The sequence below is a fragment of the Asterias amurensis genome, chromosome 20 (genome assembly GCF_032118995.1).
Source record: "Asterias amurensis chromosome 20, ASM3211899v1".
Classification (NCBI taxonomy): domain Eukaryota; kingdom Metazoa; phylum Echinodermata; class Asteroidea; order Forcipulatida; family Asteriidae; genus Asterias; species Asterias amurensis.
This window is the reverse complement of record NC_092667.1, coordinates 6,110,359-6,129,012: the sequence shown is the minus strand read 5'-3', so window position 1 is coordinate 6,129,012 and position 18,654 is coordinate 6,110,359. Positions and strand designations below refer to the sequence as shown.

Here is an 18,654-nt window from a genome sequence, read left to right as displayed (position 1 = left end):
AAAATCTTTAAGTCAGCATAAAGTAAATAGAGAATTATTGCTCTAAGATGAAAAGGATGTATTTTTCTAGCCTCGTTCTTCAATGGAGCTTTCTTGTTATGTGTTAATACACAGACGGCAGGCTCAAATCTAGCTTGAGTAAGTTTTCCTTTTTCTTCAACCCCCAAATTAAAACTTTCTCAAGAAAACTTGATGTAACCAGAGTGTACGGACTCACCAGTTGGGTAATAATCATCATAGATAATGCATTTTTCATTCTGTAGTCGACCGTACGATGCGCTGGTTATTCTAATATACTGTCCTTCAGGACAGATGTATTCTAAGACCTCATCATCACAGCGGATGTTACCTCCAAGATAAGTCGGCAAACCTGGAGTTAAGAAAACAAAGATTTCTTAACGACTTAGATTTACAAGTCATCAAAATGCCACACACAGCTACCATCTTCCATGATTGCCACTAAGGGAGTCCAAATGCGCTTAAAAACTATGGAAAGCGTGTAAAATCTGTGTTGTCTAAAATGCACACTACACTGTATAACACAAGGGGGACATCAACGCCCAAAATGGGGCAAACAGGATTATTGAATTGATGATGTCAGGTGAATTGGCTCACTATATAATACACTAATAATTGTAAATATCTGTCAATGGAAAAAAAAAGGAAATTTATGGTGAATTTTTCTTATAAAGAAATTTTTATTTTAAAAGGCTCTTCCAATTTTGAGCAAACCTACATGTATGTTAATGCAGTCAACTCTATAATTCAGTGTTTTCTTTCTTTCAGACAATCAAAGAGCTTTGGGAGTTAAATGCAATTTTGTCTTTTTAACTAGAAAAACAAAATTGCCTTCCTTATTAATTGATTGATTGATTAGTTGATTGAGTAATTGATTAATTGATTTATTTAAGCAAGAAGCCATTATTCTTTATAGAACTGGGGTAAAAAAAATAAACATTTTCTCAAACAGAACAAAGTTTCTCAAATGGGTTGCAAGGATGCAAAGTTACTAGCAATAAACCGCACCTTTGTGATTGTAGAATGACTTTCTATTGGACCCGTACATATTCTCTGCAACACATGTGTAGAAGCCTCGGTCATCACTCAACGGATGGAACTGCACCTCTGAGATCATGTGATAGTCGTCCTCCTGATAGGTCACGATAGTCGCATTAACGCCCCCGGTGTAGTGGAAACCATCGCGCTCCCAACGCATTGTTGGGACTGGTATACCAAAAGCATGGCACTGGATTGTTCCATTGTATTCGTAGTGGAGTTTGGTGACGTTCACAACTTCAAGAACCTCAGGTTTGTCATCTGAAAACAAAAAATAAAAATAAAGGTAAGATAATTGTTAGAAATACAGAAGCTTTCAAAAGTATAAAGAAATTTGAGAATCATTTTACGGATTCTTCATCTTGTGTGGACATAACTGGGAGTCAAAATAAGGGTTCCCTCAAGGTTTTTTCAACACTTTTTGGACCGACTAAAATTGTTTAAAAATTTTGCCAAAGCCAGCTTCATTGAAAAAAGGTCCTTTGAACATTTGTTTACTTAGTGTTGGTATTTTGTGTTAAAAAAAGTCCTACTGTGTAATCTGAAGCATTTTTAGTGGTTTTACCTTCATAGATTTGGTGAATTTGACAGCCAAAATGTCATATTCCTTTAATTTATTCTGGTAATGAAGCTAAGGACTCTCAGAAAAGTGAACTTAATCACTGTACTAGCCACAACCAAATGAAGAGAGGAAGGAAGTTTCAGTTTAGATGTGGAAGGAAAACCCCAGTGAACCCGGGTTCTAGAGGTGGAAGGCGAGGAAAGATACTACTACACCAACCCATACAACCCAAATGAATTGATTCTGAAACTGACCTTGCAGATAGCATCCATAGACTTCTACTCTCAGCGAGATCTCACCAGTCCAGTTCAGAGGTACAAGACGCAAATAACGAGCAAACATGAAATGGTCAAAGTATTGGTAGGCAACAGAGGTGTTGTTTGTATTGGCTTGGAATATCTGAAGAAAAGAAAGGTAGTTTAGATTATTACCTTTTATTACACAAACACCAAGATACAACATTGTGGTGCAAAAGGGAAACCCTGAACAGGCACACATGCCCAGTAACCCCTGATCACACATTAGAATCAAACAAAGATACACAGACAACAGCAACAATTCAAAACAACAACTGTAGAAAACCAGTAAGTATATGTACAGTAAAAAGGTCATAAATTTACAATACAAAATTAATCTGAAATCAGAGAGCTCGAGCCACTGGGAACGAGGTCGGGTAGGGTTATCTAGGTTGAGCATCTGATGCTACACTTTGAGATTTGTGAATAACGCCACACACCATCCTGACTTGATGTACGGCTCCAGATAAATTTCAAAACAGAGATTCACAATCAATCCTCAGATATACGTACACATAACCCAAGTGAGTAAAACAACACTACATGATATACACAACATTATGCACATGTATGCTGCATGCAGACGGTCGAAAGGGCAAACTGACACTACATCACCTCGGGCCAATCATAAGACAGAAATGGAAAGATTACTTCACATCACCTGTATCAAATGAAACCATTGTATCCAATGAAATCACTAGACCTGTAAAACCAGTGCCTGTCCATGCAAATAAAGACAGGGCACCAGTCTAAGGCAGTACCTTGTCTTCTCCTTCTTCCTGATACGTCATCCACATGGACCCGTTGGCCGTAGCGTTAACGGAATAATCCAGCCGATATTCCTCAATCCAATACTCATATTTAGGATGCCCCTGAGTTGCGATCTTCTTCACTCTCATCACACGCTCAAAATCAATCTGATAGAATTGGCTGGTATCCCTCTCACCGGCGATCCACGCTCCGTAGGGGGCATGAAGGCGAGCATCCCACTTGAAGGAGTCTAAGGTAGCGATCAGCTTGGTGCTTGAGACGGTGAGCTGGTGATTCCCGATGGTTTTATCCATCATGCCAAAGGTTAACATGCAGTCTGCAAAACAAAATTAGTCATTTAGTAAGACAATGTGTGACACCTTCACGCCCAGCCCTTGAGGAGCAGTGCTGCCTTAAAGACCTGATGGCAGCAAACGAGAAGGCTGTGAGATGCGCCCAATTCTGCCCAAACATTTGAGAGGAGATGATGGACTCAAAAGAATAATATTCTGTTTGTTTTTGTTAATATTTTACTATTTTTGAACATGTAACATCGTTACAAACTGTGGCTATCTGTAGTGGCTTCCCATATTTTTCCCAACTTGGTTGGCAAAAACTTGGGCCGTGAAATTGCGATAGAAAGGATTTATATCAACCTCTACCTAAGAGGGTTGAGGTTGATATTGTATTATTGTGTATGAAAAAGCCTTCAGAGCACCACGGCAGCCTGGGGGCTCTATACTCCCCAGGGAGCTGAGAAAGATTAAAGGAATATTATTGGCCCAATGACCAGAGCAACAATGTTAAACTCATTGAGGCATTATTGTGAAATGCGCTTTATAAGAACTAGTTATTATTATTACTACTTTACCTTGCTGACAGATGAACGCATTTTCTGAATCACATCTTTTATCCTCCCATTTGTAGTTCTCATCTCCCCTAAGCTCAATGCAACGTTCTCCACCGACTGACACGTACTGCGAGTTATAATCTGTGAATTCATGTCCGATTCCATCACGCCATCTACATGTGTTATTATCTGTCTGTACGCATCCAATCCAGTAGTTGATGCCAGACGAGTAGTCAGTTAGAAGACCCTCTAGGAAGGACTACAATTAAAGGTCAAGGGTCAAATAGTTATAAACCGTTCCAGAGAAAATATCGTACACAAAAACATGTTTGGGATACAATTTGTAGCAATAGCGAAAACATTAACTTTTTCCCCAATGGCAAGCCCTTGTTTTATATACTTTCATTAAATTTCATTTCATAATCTAGTTGTAAAGCCAAGGACTCTCAGAAAGAAGTCAGCCATAGAGTTTGGGTTCGAATCCTAGTCACGACACTCATGCCCTTGAGCAAGTCACAAAGTTTCTTCATAAAAAGTGAGAAGGTAGTTCATTCTGCTCTACCAGTCAGGCTCCTAGTGGATGATACCCTAGCCTACATCCTTACAGACTATGAAGGGAGTAACCCTGTTTCAGCCCCATGAGTAGGTGGCTCCTAGTGGATGATACCCTAGCCTACATCCTTACAGACTATGAAGGGGGTAACCCTGTCTCAGCCCCATGAGTAGGTGGCTCCTAGTGGATGATACCCTAGCCTACATCCTTACAGACTATGAAGGGGGTAACCCTGTCTCAGCCCCATGAGTAGGTGGCTCCTAGTGGATGATACCCTAGCCTACATCCTTACAGACTATGAAGGGGGTAACCCTGTCTCAGCCCCATGAGTAGGTGGCTCCTAGTGGATGATACCCTAGCCTACATCCTTACAGACTGTGAAGGGGGTAACCCTGTTTCAGCCCCATGAGTAGGTGGCTCCTAGTGGATGATACCCTAGCCTACATCCTTACAGACTATGAAGGGGGTAACCCTGTCTCAGCCCCATGAGTAGGTGGCTCCTAGTGGATGATACCCTTGCCTACATCCTTACAGACTATGAAGGTAGTCACCCTGTCTCAGCCCTAGGAGTAGGTTGCAAGGTGCCCCTGGTGGCAGTTGATTTAGGTTTACAGCCCAAATCAGTTAAGTGTAACCCTCGCCTTGAAGTGGCCGTCTGGCCTTGTGATGTTTTAGGCATACAACATTTGTTTAAAACCTTACCTGTGTATTAGAGCCCGGAACTCCAGCAAGATGTCCGTGTTCTTTATTACATTCATCATCAGCAGCTTCAAACTTCATGGATGCATTGGGGAAGGCTCGGATACACCGGTAATCATGCTTCAACCATCCTTCTTCACAGTCTCCCTGGTACTCATCTAAGAATACAACGATAATTAGACCATTATAGACCCGTAGATATGTTTACACATGGACCACTATAGTTTATAACCATCTTTGTAAATATTTTTTTGTTTAATATTGATGTTTTATTTTTGATTGTTTTCTTGTATTTTAAACTCATTTTGACTGTAATTGTAGCTTTTGTCTGCGATGGTCTGTTTTAAACAAACCATTTCAAATCAAATCAAACCAAATCAAGACAGTATATTTAAACAGCTCTATGAAGTAAAACGCTTAATTGTGTATGTTTATACAAACTGCACCAGATGGTTGTTAAAAGAAAAAAAAGACAATGTTCATTTGGGGTATAAGTTCTATTTGTTATTATTACTTACAAACGTCAGGTATGATGATTTCATTGTAGACACACGTGTAGTTGACGTCGAGATACTTCTGAACTCCAACACACGGATCGTCATCAAAGGCCGTAACCTCAACTGCTATCTTACAGGAATGGTGGCCCTCGCAGTATGTGCGCACAGTCTGGAGACTGTTTAATGAGGTGCAGTTTGTAATGACGTTATGGTCTGGTCCCGGACATACTGAGTTATCCATAGTGCGGCCATACATGGCTGTGACAATGTGTAGGACCTGGTCATCAGGAGGGCATGTCAGGTACAGGAAGTCATCTTGGCAGGCACGCGCGTAGTTGATGTCATCTAATAACAGTAGTAAAAGCATTGTATAAGTTTTACACAACTTTTTAGAAATAAATGCAAACAAATTCTGATATAAAATTGTCTCATTTTTATTTTGGTCATGCAAACAAACTTCATGTCCAGTCAATTTTTTAACTTCAAGCCCTGCGGTCTTGTGAACTTTCTCCTAAGATTCTAGCCCTGTCACAGCCGTTAAAAGTTGTCTTCATGTGCAAAAAAACAAACAACAACCGTTTTGCTTTAAGGCCTACTTCTCTGATTCCTACACTGACATTATTTGCAAAAAGACCTCACTGTGCAAGTCTTGCATGATTTGGAACGTAGGAACCTGTTAAAGTATGCGAGTTTGTTTCCTTCTTGCGATAAAGCAATGTATGTGGTCAAAAATGATAAAAAATCCGCTAGACTTGCGCAGTCTATTGACTTATTTTTACCTTTTACACATTCATACGTAGTATTGAGATATAAATGCATGTCTGCGTCGGAACACGGATAGCCATATACAGACTCATCTACAAGACCGCTACACCGAGTCACATTGTGACATTCTGTATCAATGTCGCCCTCTATGGTGTCTGATGAACACGGTAGAGCAGATGCAGTTAACGGGGTCTCTTGAGGGCAGGTGAGCCAGTCGGAAGTGCGCCCCCATTGGGCAGTTGTAACATTGACTTTGTGGTCATCGGGACAAGCCATAAGCCAATCGTTCTCACCACAGACCACGTAGGTAGTTGACTCTGTAACATTCAAGAATTATCAAAGTTTTTATAGTGCATAAAAATAATGAAAATAACAGGCATTTATCGAGAGCTCTATTCAGGGCACCACAGCGCTTTACAAGAAACAAAACAATAAGCAAATAAATAAAGGCACTATGGGAAAACAGTTTGTCTTTATCAATCAACCATTGAACAGGAAAGTTTTCAGATGCAAATTGCAATTACTCAGACAACAATTGTCAGCAGAGTGTAAAATTGTTTGCAGAATGTTATGTCTACAGTATGAGCATTTGCCAACAGAACAATTGGCATGTAATCTATAATTTTGTTTATTGCCACTTTTTCCTTATGTCTTTTTTGTCAAGTCTCGTGTTCTTAACAAGGTTGTCCAACACAAGCAACTGCTTATAGGGGTTTGCCTTTATTCCCTCTTTATTTTTCTGTTATTATTTGGTTTAATGTTAATTTGTAAGCTTATATTTATTGTAAAGCAGTGAAATATAGAAATGGAACTTGAATTGAATTGACTTACCCCTCTGATATTCACACACATAACTCCTCATATCACTACAATCCACCGAGACCCAACGTCCATTCATCTCCTTAGAGAGTGCCGTACACTCATCAAACTTGCCATCCGTGGGTTGATCCTTAGCCCAAGCAGAGTAAGAGTAGAATGTAGCGTTACTCCAGACAAACTCCTTAAAGTCTGCTCGTCTGTTCAGTCCGATCAGGAAGTCATTTTCAGGGTAGACACGGGGGAAGTTTGCCAGGAAGTCTTGTTCACGGACAGAGTTGATCGTTGCAAGATGGCCACCTATAGTTACCAAATAACAAGAGGAAATTTCTAGCTGTATGACAAAACAGGTTTATCTGGGAATGGACTTAAATGGCACTGGTGGACACCTTTGGTAATTGTCAAAGACCAGTATTCTCACTTGGTGTATCCTAACATATGCATTATACACTTATGTAAATATATGCTTTGAAAATATATGCATCAAAGTTGCTGGAGAATATTGAAAAAAAAAAACCCACCCTTGTTTCACAAATTTGTGGGCTTCCACATGCCTAAAAAGACTTCAGGCCTTTTAATTGCCAAGAGTGTCCAGTGCTTTTTAGAGATTTAAGTATACTATGGCAGATTTTTAGCCATGGGTCACAATCGAGGTTCTGCAAAACACAGTGAGTGCTTACTTATTATTCTAACACAACAACATCAAAACCCTGGATTTAATTATGAGAACTTTCTTTTTCTTTTTCAAGTCGGGGTTTCATTGTGGCATTGATACTTTCACAAGAAACAAATTACTTGAAAACCTCAGAAAAGTCCTGAACAATATAACACATTAACATGCTACTGCCAATTTGCACACAGCCTCGGATAAAAGCCCTGGTAAAAAAAAAGAAAACATTGTAGCAAGAACATTCAACATACCTTCATTCACACATGTACTCTGGGCACCGTCCCAGTCCTGTTTATCGGCCTGGTAGAACTTGTAGCAAGAATTCTCAAATACTGACCAGCCATCCTTGCAAACAGAGTCCACTAAAATCACAATCAAAGGGAAAGATACTAATCATCAACAACATTTGAACTGAATATTATATATAATAAAAGTCACATCCCCTGAAGGTGATCCCTCTGCTGCCGTCTACCAGGTTTTATCATAAACTTGGTATAGTGACTGAGCTATCCAGCTCTTTTGTCAGCAGTCCTCATCTTTGTTCGATGTACCATGTTGAGCCTTGGAACAGTAAAGCTGAATGCTTCAGAGGAATAATTTGTTTCCAAGATTTAAAATAATTTGAAACCAAAATGAAACTGACCAGCAGCAGAACATCCATATGTCTCAAGTCTCAATCCAACTGGATCAGTTGTATTGACCTCTGACTGTATGCGTAAGTAGCGAAGGGTCAAAGGTCGAAGGTCAGTATCCCCATCAGCAGTCAGTTCAATGAGTGTTACATCAATACTATCCGTTGGGCCTGCCAGAATCTAGAACACAAACAAGCGAGAAAAATTTATGTTATTTGAGGATTACATTTATTGGAGCTTTAAAGGCACTGGACACCCTTGGTAATTGACAAAGACCAGTATTCTCACTTGGTGTATCCCAACATATGCATAAAATAAAAAACCTGTGAAAATTTGGACTCAATTTGTCATCAAGGTTGCAGAGAATGATGAAAGAAAAAACACTCATTGCTCTTTACCAAGTACGTTTTTATGCTGACAATTATTTTGAGTAATTACAAACATCATCTGATGCCTTTAACAACAAGTTCAAATTAGGAATTACATTCTTTTCATTAATGCAGAGTTCTTAAAATTGAAATGACTTCATACCTTTGTCTCCTTGCTGTTCATTTTCCGCATGGTATTCCAGATGACATTATCCAGACTATAATGCAGGCTAAACTCAGCCATTCCTACATCCCCCTCTGGTAATAGAACACCCTGAAGAGCCAATCCAGTAATGGTCATCCTGGACTCAAAATCAATCATCAACCACTGATCCAACGAGCTGAGGAGACTTCCGGGCTCCGACACCCACCCATTGATTCCTTCCACTGGGTGGATATCTGGGTTGTGTAGATGGGCGTATCGTGGGTGGTATTTGGTGGTGTTGCTGGGTACAGTGTCGTTGGTGCTGGCAGTGAAGTTCAGAATGGATGAGGTTGTAATGAGAACCATATCAAATATGTAGTTGGGAATCCCAGATGGTTCAAAACAAACTGTAAAACACAATTCATAAACAAAACTTGTAATGAGGTTGTGATGAGGTCCATATCAAATATGTAGTTGGGAATCCCAGATGGTTCAAAACAAACTGTAAAACACAATTCATAAACAAAACTTGTAATACGGTTGGAGGGTTTCCCAAAAAGTAACTTAGTGAGGTTATGCTGTTTAACAGAGACACATTTCATGGCTCTGCTAGCTCCCCTGCCAAATTCGGCGCTTCCGATCACCGTTCTTCGCTAACAAGCACCAAATTTCAGTGTAAGCATAGAATGCTTAGTTATCCGTGTAGCACTCGTACACACAAATATGTAATACTGATGAGGTTTTTCACAAAAAGTACCCTAGTTAGGTCAAACTGTTAAACAAGGCCAAATTTTGTGGCTCTGCCTTATTTCATGGCTCTTACAATAACCAAATTTCTGTGTCTGTGTAAGCAAAGAATGCCTAGTAATGTTGAGTGCTCCCGCACACAAACTTGGCAAACCTGTGAAATAGAGCGTTAAGTACCTAAAAAGTTTGACATCTGTAACGATTAGGAGAGACATGGACATGCTGGAAGTTGAAAGATTGAGACTCTAGGTCTACAAATTTATTAAAAGGTAGAATATTAAAACATTGGATCCACGTACCAGTCGTTGATGGCACTTCATCCGCTGTATTTAGTGAAGCACATCCGTACACTTTCACATTGCTCGACAGGCCGCTGTTGACTGAAGTGGGTACTAGTCTTAGGTAAACTGCATCAATTGCATTGAGGAGCGGGTTGGTGACATAATCACTGTCATCAGTGTTTCCAATGAAAACCTGTGGATATCAAACGAGAAGAAAATAGTTAATGGCCTGACATTTCAATCCTCAAAATATAAATAAGTATAAAAATTTAATTGGTAACGAGCAACTTGATAGTTTGATAGTTTAAAACTTTGTGAGAAACGGCTCCCTCTGAAGTAACGTAGTTTTTGAGAAAGAGGTAATTTCTCACTCAAATGATTGAATCTGAAATAGACTTCAGCCTGATGCCTTTTTCAGGCAGCTGAAAGCACACAAATTTGTGCAACGAGAGTGCTTTTTTTTCTTTCACGTTTTCTCAATGACCAATTGAGCCCATTGATGACCAAAGTGAAAACACTGGTCTTTGACAATTACCAAAACGTGTGAAGTGCCTTAAAATAGTTACTTCTTAAAACAAACATGAAATTTCAAACTTTCAAAAAAGGGTTTTCTGTTTTGCTATTGACTCACCCTTGCACTTCCGCCTTCAACATATAGTGCCCAGTCCACGTTGTTCTGGCTGAAGTACATTTGATATCCAATAAGCCATTTGCTCGATGTACCTTGGGTGCTAATCATGGTCACTGTCTTCAATGAACCTAGATTTATCTCAAGGTAGTTGGGATTTCCTGTCTCCTCTGATACAAGACTGACCAGTGAAATGCTGCTAACACAATCTGCACATTGAAAGAAACAAACAAGCAACGATATAAATTCTTAAAGAAATTTTAATAAAAATGAAGGATAATAATAATTATAATAATGAAGTACCAAAATCTGGCTAGGTGAAAGTGAAAGTGAAAGTAGACTCTGTGGTGGTATGAAGCACTCTGTTTTGGGGAAACATCTGGACGAAATAGGAATAATGTGAGGGTAGATCTGTTACAGAAGGCGGCGCTTTTGGGAACAGCAAGGATCTTGAGAAAGACCCTTGAGATCTAAAGGCTACGAGTCGTTAACTTAAATAATGATTTCTACAATAACTTGCTTGAACACAAGTTACCGTTTGATAACAATGGTTACTTACTAGTTCCCTGTAAACTCTATCTTAGCAAATCAATTTCCCTTCTAAAACAGTTTTTCAAAAATGGGCACCATAGAGTAGGGCCATTTGCTTACCTGTTGGGGCGTACATTCCGTAGATTTCAGTGCGGAGACATGGATAGTCATTCCACTCTTGGGGGTGGAAGCGAACAGAAACCACATCAGATACTGGAGAATTCAGCTCCGTCTTCACTATACCTGTCTTGTCGATATTCCCGTAAAATATCTAGGGAGAAAAATGGGATGAATTCATGAAAATTTTTCCAAAAGCTGAACAAAATATCAAAAATATACCTAAAAATTTGACAAGTTGACAATTTGAACATGTGTGATCAACTGATTAAACAATGACTAGAAGTATTGTCGTCTAGTTACTAAATCACAATTTAATGATACAAAAGGTGTTAAAGTGTTTATATTGGTTCAAATCCTGACAGCATAATTCAGGGTAAAAAAAACAATTTTTTTCTTAAACCTTGAACATACCACCTCTGGATTAATGTAACTGCGCTCTCCAATTAAACCAAATGTTGGCGGTCTCCCTAATAATCAACATCTTTGTTTTATATAAATTGATTTTTTTTTGGGGGGGGGGGAGTGGTTAAAAAAATATATGGATTTCTGGTTATAAACAGAGAAATTACATCCTTGCTTAATGATAAATGTTTAGACTGATCAAGGAGGATAATTTTACCTGAGTTTCTCCATTGACATCCTGGTAAGTGTCCCATGTCACACCGTCCGTACTATATGAAATATTATAGTACGTGACCCACTGGTCCCCACTCTCCATGCCTTGTACACCCACCATAGTAATCAAGGCCGGTGTGGTTAAATCTATCTGTAACCAGTGAGGTTCTGTATTGTTGGCTGGTTCCCAGCACAGCTCACCTGTAGGCATTATGACAAAGTATTCATTAATTATACATGAACTGCAGCATATGAATCCACAAATATTTAGGAACTAGGGGCCAATTCCACAAAGAGCTAAGATTAATTTTGATTGCAAATCAACCGCAGTTGCTAAGTAACGTGTGATGTCACAATACAAATCACAATTTGACTTGCAATGAACTTTGATCAAGCACAATGGCTGACCTACATGTACACATTGTGTAGGCTGAAATACACTTTTCAGACTAGTTAGTCACAATTTTTCTAAGGGGAAAAAATATATATCGGAAAACAGACTAAAGTAGGAAGAAAATCCCTTGTGACATTACATACCATTTGTAGTTCCGATACTCAGACGACCGTGCCAAGCTTGGTTGTCAGTTACTGATTTAACAGACGAAGCAGTGATTTGGTCGTCACTGATTCGTCCATCCGTCATTCCTAAAGCTTCATAATTATCTGCAAAGACAAAATATTTGTTCAGGTAAAAAAAAAACATCTAGGGCCAATCTTGAGCAAGTGCGATCAAGGACCAAATATATGCTCATAAATGATGTCTCGACTAGTCGCTTTGTGCTTAAGCAGCTATACAAAAATGGACTTAGAGTTTGGGTCCGGGGAACTAGACTGCTCGGACACAACAAGCCATGTGAATGGTTAACAAACTGGATGAATGGTAAGCAACCAGTGCTGCATAATCGCAAGGAGTTGGGATGGTCAGGCGCTTCGTTGACGTGAAAAAAACTGCACAAAAAATCACATTATTATGGGCTGTAAAGAGGGTAACCCTGTTTCAGCCCCAGGAGTACGTGGTAACGACCTCTGGAAAATAGTAGATTGAAGCCCACACCTTGAAGTGGCTTTCAGGCTTTGTGTGTCTTGCAACTTAAAAAAAAGGTTTAGAAACTAAGGTTCCTAATTGGCACCAACCTCCACAAGCGCTGCTAGCATCACACGTTTGGAATTCTTCAGTGTAGTCCGGGCTGGCACACTCGCTGCCATTGTACTGCGGTGGGGGGTCTGTACAGGTACGAGTCCGATGCTTCATGCCTTGAGTCCCGCAGGAGATTGTACAAGAGATAGAGGCCCAGGAAGACCATGCAGTCCAGTCACCATCAACTGAAGATTAGAGTATCAATAAATCAATTCTTTTTTTACTTGCATTCAAGTCAAATGCATTTACAGTTGCAACGAAGGAACCTAGACTTCCTCCGAGATTATAAATATTCATTGATGCAAACTCAATACCCAATGTAAGTGTGCCGAATTGTCTCGAGCGAATGCTCTGTGGAAAACAAAAAGGTGTTTCTCAGCACGCACTTGCTTTGTGTGTTCATTTAATTATGTTTTTTTTATTTGCGTTCTCTGTTACTTATGTACTCTCGTAATGTTTAATCTACCTTGCTAGCCCCTTGGGGTGGATATGTGTGCATAAACTGGTACTATTATTATTACATCTGGGCTATTTTAAACAAGATCCATTTCGACAATCTCAAACTCATGCCTAAACAATGTTTACCATGCCGGCCTTCTACCAACTGAGCTATCTAACCCTATGTTGGCGATCTCCCTCTAAATCAAAAGGTAGGAGGCTCAACTTGATTTTTAAAAATGTATTTAGCCAAACAAGTATAACTCACTTGGGCAGGGTTGTGTGTTGCATTCTCTGCTCTGGGAGGCAGCATCCAGTACCGGGCAATCGATTCCGTTATACTTAACGGCCGGGTCATCACAAGTACGTGAGCGTGTTTCTGTTGATCCAGCACACGTTACTGAACAGGAAGTCCAAGAAGTCCATTCACTCCAATTGGCATCAACTGGAAAAAGGTCAAATAAAAATATGCGTTTTAGAATAGCGTGAGTATAAAGTGGGAGGTCTTTGGAATTTGACTTCCTTAAGACCTAAGACATAACAAACTTTATTTTAAAATAAGAAGAAATTACATTGCTCGCACAAGTTTAAAAGCACCATGTATATCGAAAATTTTAAAAAAGTAAGTAAAAAAAAAAAGAAAGGAAAACTACTTCCTTGCAGCTACAGAGAGTGTTTTGAACAGGGCTGGAATTTAACACTGGACCGCATTTCCCAGGCCAGTGTTTTAAGCATCGGGCCAGCAAACTCTTGAATGGAAAAATTCTGCCAGTTTCTGTATTTTAGTTTCATGAATTTATTTCAAATCTGTTGAGTTGTGAAGAATGCTTACCCACGATACAAATGAGATAAATCTTATCGTAATCTTATTCCTCGTTCAAATTGAAACAAATCAAACTAAGTATGTATTTATCTTTCTCATTTCAATTCTTTTCGTAGAAACTATTGCTTTGTAGTGGTTTTTCTTGTATTTGTTTATAGCCCTACAACTGTTTCAATGTATGCAAGCATTACCCTTTTTGGGATCTAATAAAGATTAATTGAGTTAAAGTAAGGATACAATCTACTTACTTGGGTTATACAATCCATATAACTCAACCCTCATTGCAATAGAATTGTACCAAGTAACTGGATGGAAGCGTACATAGTTGGCTTCAGAGATAGGGTTAGCTAGGGTAGAGGTCACGGCTGTACCAGCATCATAACTTCCCTGGAATACCTACATGTACAGAATAATATTATCATCACAAGGTATAAGATAAAATAATAATAAACTGATAGCACACATCACTATTAGGTCCCTCAGCACTGTAAAGGGAAATCAATTACTTCACTTTGAAGTAAAGTAGTTATGAACACATGTTTTTAAAACAAGTTTTTTATGGTCCAAATTCTAATCTGAGATAACGTTTCTCAGATTGTGTATTCCTATTAGGGATTATTCTTCCTGCCTGGACATATTCGCTCCCGATTCTAAGCGCTATCTCAAAAACACAACCAAATTTTCATAACTAGGTTAGTTACCTAGGTTAGGTATAGTTTGCTTTTAATGAATTGTATTGTTGGACCGCTGATCAATCACCCGTTTTAGACAGGTGCTCTAAAGTCGCACCGAACCAAATTCTGAATTTAGTACATGAAAAGTTTGACATCTGAAATGGTTAGGAGCGACTTGACACTCTATAAGTTGACTGATGCAGTCGTTCAAAACGACTCTGGAGTGCCTTCGTTTCACACATAGATCTTGTCATGAGCCAAATAAGGGTGGACCTGGAGTCGCTCCTAAACTATTTGGTCTGAACTGGGTGTCACTCACCCTGACTACTCCAGCTTCTTGATAATCCACCCAGTCTGTCCCATTCATGCTAGTAGAGAGGGTGTATGTAGTCACCCACTGATCAGCACTATAACTAGGCGTACGCCCTTCCACTGCCACCCTCTTTAGGGTAATGGTGTCCGGTAACTCAATCTGAAGATAATCACCTGAGAAAAACAGACAAAAATCAATCAAATTTATTCAAATATTTCTTTGTAAGCGAAGAATCGCCGCTTGCAGAACCAGGGAAGAGAATTCTTTGCTTATGTCAAGCGTATGTCTTCAGTTAGCAGGTACTTTTTGGTTTTGCTTATGCTTACTCCACGTACTACATGTAGGCATTCTTTTTGAACAAAGGCATGTCTACAGAGTCAATGCAACACAGCACTGGCGCTATGTAGGTGTTTGACATTTTGGATCTTTCTACTTAAATTTTAAGAGATTGTATATTAGCAACCTTTATTTTCCCATCATTGGAAAGAACTGATCTTTCTCTTTCTAACCATTGTAAACTTGGGTATGGAGGTCAAGGTCAAAGGTCACCTAAAGTATGGAAAGCCTAAACCTGAGCCGAAGCCAAAGTCGGGGTTCGAGAAAGGCCCCATGACAAAGAAACTGAAGCATTGGTAACCGGGGTCAGCAATCTACATGTTTACTGACCTGTGTCAGGATTAGTTGGTACCCATGCATAGTCTGCTTGGCTTTCATCCAATCGAGCTCGACTCCCATCATAGCTTCCATCAGCCTCTGACGCTGTGATCATTGCGTTTGTGATGGTGCTGTCAATCATGCCAAGAGCATAATTATCAGAAGCTGTGTATAGACATCAACAAGAGAACGCTGTGTGATTAAGTTTGGTAAAAGTAATGGTTGCTGGTGTAAAGGAAATGCAGACAGTAAACAAATCTACCTGTTTAGTTGCAATTTTGTTTTAATGGCCTGACGTTTCGACCCTAGCAAAGTCTTTCTTGAAGGCTAAATGACAACACAACGTAAACATGAACAGGTGGTGTAAAAAAAGGAGTCAATTGGAAAGAGATAAAGAAAGAGGGAAAGAGAGAGAGAGGCAGAAAGCAAAAAGAAGAGAAGAATAAGTATTGTCGTCACTTTTTCTTGATTTGTGTAATCTATAATCACAGACTTAAACCGATGTAAGTAATAAGAGGGATTGGCTGTTGCCAGCTTGGCATTTATATCACCTTGTGTGAGCTTTGCTAAGTTCCCTTGATGAGACGATCGCATAAACAAACTAAATAAAGACTTTAGTTCAAGTTTCAAGTTTATATATTTGTCCACAGTATCGGTCTACGATACATAAACATTACATTAAGAAATAATACTACAATCTACAAATAGAAAGTAGATATTGAAGCTTAATTTACAAAGATACTGCAGGGGAGCCCATTGAGAAGCAAAGCTTTAAAGCATAGGCCCTGACAGGCCTGCTCATTAAGCACACACTACAGATCACTTATAAGGTCAGCAAAGGTGAATAAATACTACAAGAAAAGCAAATCATCGGCTGAATTACCAGAGCATGTTGCAACGACTGTACATCCCACCCATTGTTCACTGATCCCTGTGCAGTTAGCTCCTCCATACTGAGGCTCTGGGTTATCGCAGTAACGTTCCTGCATCAGCGTGCCGTCCAGACCACAATCAATCGAGCAGTTGGTTTTGTCAATCCATGCACCGTACCCTCCGTCAACTAGAAAACACAGAAACGGTTAAAGAGACAAATTCAAGATGAGAACTTGAGACACTTTTACCACATCTTTTTGATAATCTAATAATAATGAATAGCTCTTATATAGCACATTTTCCCAATCACCATTGGGGAAACACATATGGGATTTGAGGCATTGCATGGTGAGGTATCAATATATATTTTGTTTGTGGTAACACCATGTGTGTATCTACTTACTGGGTAGATTTGTTCTTTAGAGAACTTGTCTTGCTTAACTCTACTACCGCAGAGTAGAATTTTCAGAACTAGGAGACTTCTCTACTACCACAGAGTACATTTTTAGAATTTGGGAGACTTCTTAGTCCTAAAGAACTGTCCTGCCTTTAAACTACTACAAGTACCTTGGCACAACGTTTGGTACCTTAGTCTTAACGTTTCGACTACATGTAGCTTGCACTAGTCATCGTCCGGAGGGGAAAAACCTGCAATGTTACTCTAAAAAAGGGTTTCTAGATGGACTCACTTGGGCAGGGATTTTCACTGCAGCTTTCAGTCTCAGACAGATCTCCGGAACAGTCGACACCGTTGTACTTAGCTGATGGGTTGTCACATGTTCTAGATCGTGCATGAGTACCACCTCCACATGTTACTGTACAGGAATCCCATGACGACCACTCACTGAAGCCACCATCAACTACAAGTTCATAATAACAATATTGAAATTAATGGGAGTGATTACTCCAAACGAGGTTTGATGTCAATTATTCAGAGTGGAACTGTCATTATATTAATCAAACCTGTCGCAGCATGTGAATAAAATTAAATTTTGTATTCCCAGTATTTAATTTGCATTTCTTTATCTGACAATGATAGTTTTAACACAATAACAATAATAATAGTGGCTTCATACATGCTATATAGTGCTCATGTCTGTAACTCAGTGATGCACAAGGTGCTTCAACATTCAATGAAAGTTTGAAACATTTCATAAGTTCAAAAAGCAGCTAAGCGCAAAACACTTTTGCTTACCAGAATAAGGGGGGGGGAGGAGGGGGATTTAACATTTATATTTATTTTTTTAATCGCTTTTTGTGATATGACTGAATAAAGTATTATCAATAATTAATAGAATTGATCATCTATGGGAAAAAATAATATTAATAAAAGCTTAATCAAAATTTGGGGAGAACAAGTTGTTCAATCATCATCAACAATGTGTGACAAGCAACGCAGACTACAGCGTTTCAGAAGAAAACAAATCCACAGGAAAAGAGTTCCAAAGAGATGCAGAATGAAGAATAAAACTCTTTATTCTACATTTTTCTCTTTGTTTCAAGTCATTAGGAACAAGCAACTCAAAAGTCATCTTGACTGGATTTTGAGATGCACTGAAATACAAACTTACTTGGATTGAATTTTCCATATAGCTCAACACGCATACAGATGGAGCCATTCCATGACTTGGGTAGAAATCGAACCAGGGTCGTTGAATCCACGCTGCTCAACTCATGTCGCACTGTGTCTACATTGTCAATATTCCCTTGAAATAGCTGCGTTGTGAAGAGACAAGAATTGTTAGTTTAACGCACAATATTATTTTGGTTTAACTCTTCAGGGGCAATTGTTACAATTTTGTTTGTTATTATTTTGGTACTGATTGCCAAGGAAGCCTCACAGGTGAACTTAATCTCTGTAGGTTGCAAGTCTGAGGAAACCTGTAAACAATGAACCAGAAACAGCTGTTTGGAACTGCCAACCAACCAAAAGGACTTATGGTATAAATGCAAAAAAACGATGAAAGACCTCGCATTTCGACCCTTTCAAGTCTTTCTCGAGGCTAATTAAAAAAAAAAAATTCAGTGGCCCAATGATACTAGTTAATGACCCTACCATTCTTCCTACTTGTTTTACATCGTGCTTAGGATCGCAAACTGCCAATCAGTACCAAGGTTCATTATATTTGAGTTAATGATTGCCGCTTAGGAAACTGCGTT

General features: G+C 39.2%; 1 protein-coding gene across 1 annotated transcript in view; it reads right to left on the bottom strand.

Annotated features, from left to right (window-relative positions):
- The window catches only part of LOC139952195 (uncharacterized), a 70,749-nt gene that overhangs the window by 11,692 nt on the left and 40,403 nt on the right, over positions 1 to 18,654 (bottom strand). The window contains exons 44-68 of the mRNA XM_071951245.1: positions 18,066 to 18,210; positions 17,184 to 17,354; positions 16,505 to 16,681; positions 15,634 to 15,786; positions 14,974 to 15,140; positions 14,229 to 14,376; positions 13,426 to 13,602; positions 12,716 to 12,904; positions 12,119 to 12,244; positions 11,586 to 11,782; positions 10,967 to 11,117; positions 10,319 to 10,524; positions 9,706 to 9,880; positions 8,678 to 9,066; positions 8,158 to 8,326; positions 7,766 to 7,876; positions 6,860 to 7,144; positions 6,043 to 6,345; positions 5,285 to 5,608; positions 4,770 to 4,924; positions 3,536 to 3,773; positions 2,676 to 3,001; positions 1,873 to 2,017; positions 1,027 to 1,317; positions 218 to 370 (exon numbers count right to left, since the gene is read on the bottom strand). Coding sequence (XP_071807346.1) covers positions 218 to 370; positions 1,027 to 1,317; positions 1,873 to 2,017; positions 2,676 to 3,001; positions 3,536 to 3,773; positions 4,770 to 4,924; positions 5,285 to 5,608; positions 6,043 to 6,345; positions 6,860 to 7,144; positions 7,766 to 7,876; positions 8,158 to 8,326; positions 8,678 to 9,066; positions 9,706 to 9,880; positions 10,319 to 10,524; positions 10,967 to 11,117; positions 11,586 to 11,782; positions 12,119 to 12,244; positions 12,716 to 12,904; positions 13,426 to 13,602; positions 14,229 to 14,376; positions 14,974 to 15,140; positions 15,634 to 15,786; positions 16,505 to 16,681; positions 17,184 to 17,354; positions 18,066 to 18,210 — 5,071 coding nt within the window. The remainder of the gene's footprint in view (positions 1 to 217; positions 371 to 1,026; positions 1,318 to 1,872; positions 2,018 to 2,675; positions 3,002 to 3,535; positions 3,774 to 4,769; positions 4,925 to 5,284; positions 5,609 to 6,042; positions 6,346 to 6,859; positions 7,145 to 7,765; positions 7,877 to 8,157; positions 8,327 to 8,677; positions 9,067 to 9,705; positions 9,881 to 10,318; positions 10,525 to 10,966; positions 11,118 to 11,585; positions 11,783 to 12,118; positions 12,245 to 12,715; positions 12,905 to 13,425; positions 13,603 to 14,228; positions 14,377 to 14,973; positions 15,141 to 15,633; positions 15,787 to 16,504; positions 16,682 to 17,183; positions 17,355 to 18,065; positions 18,211 to 18,654) is intronic.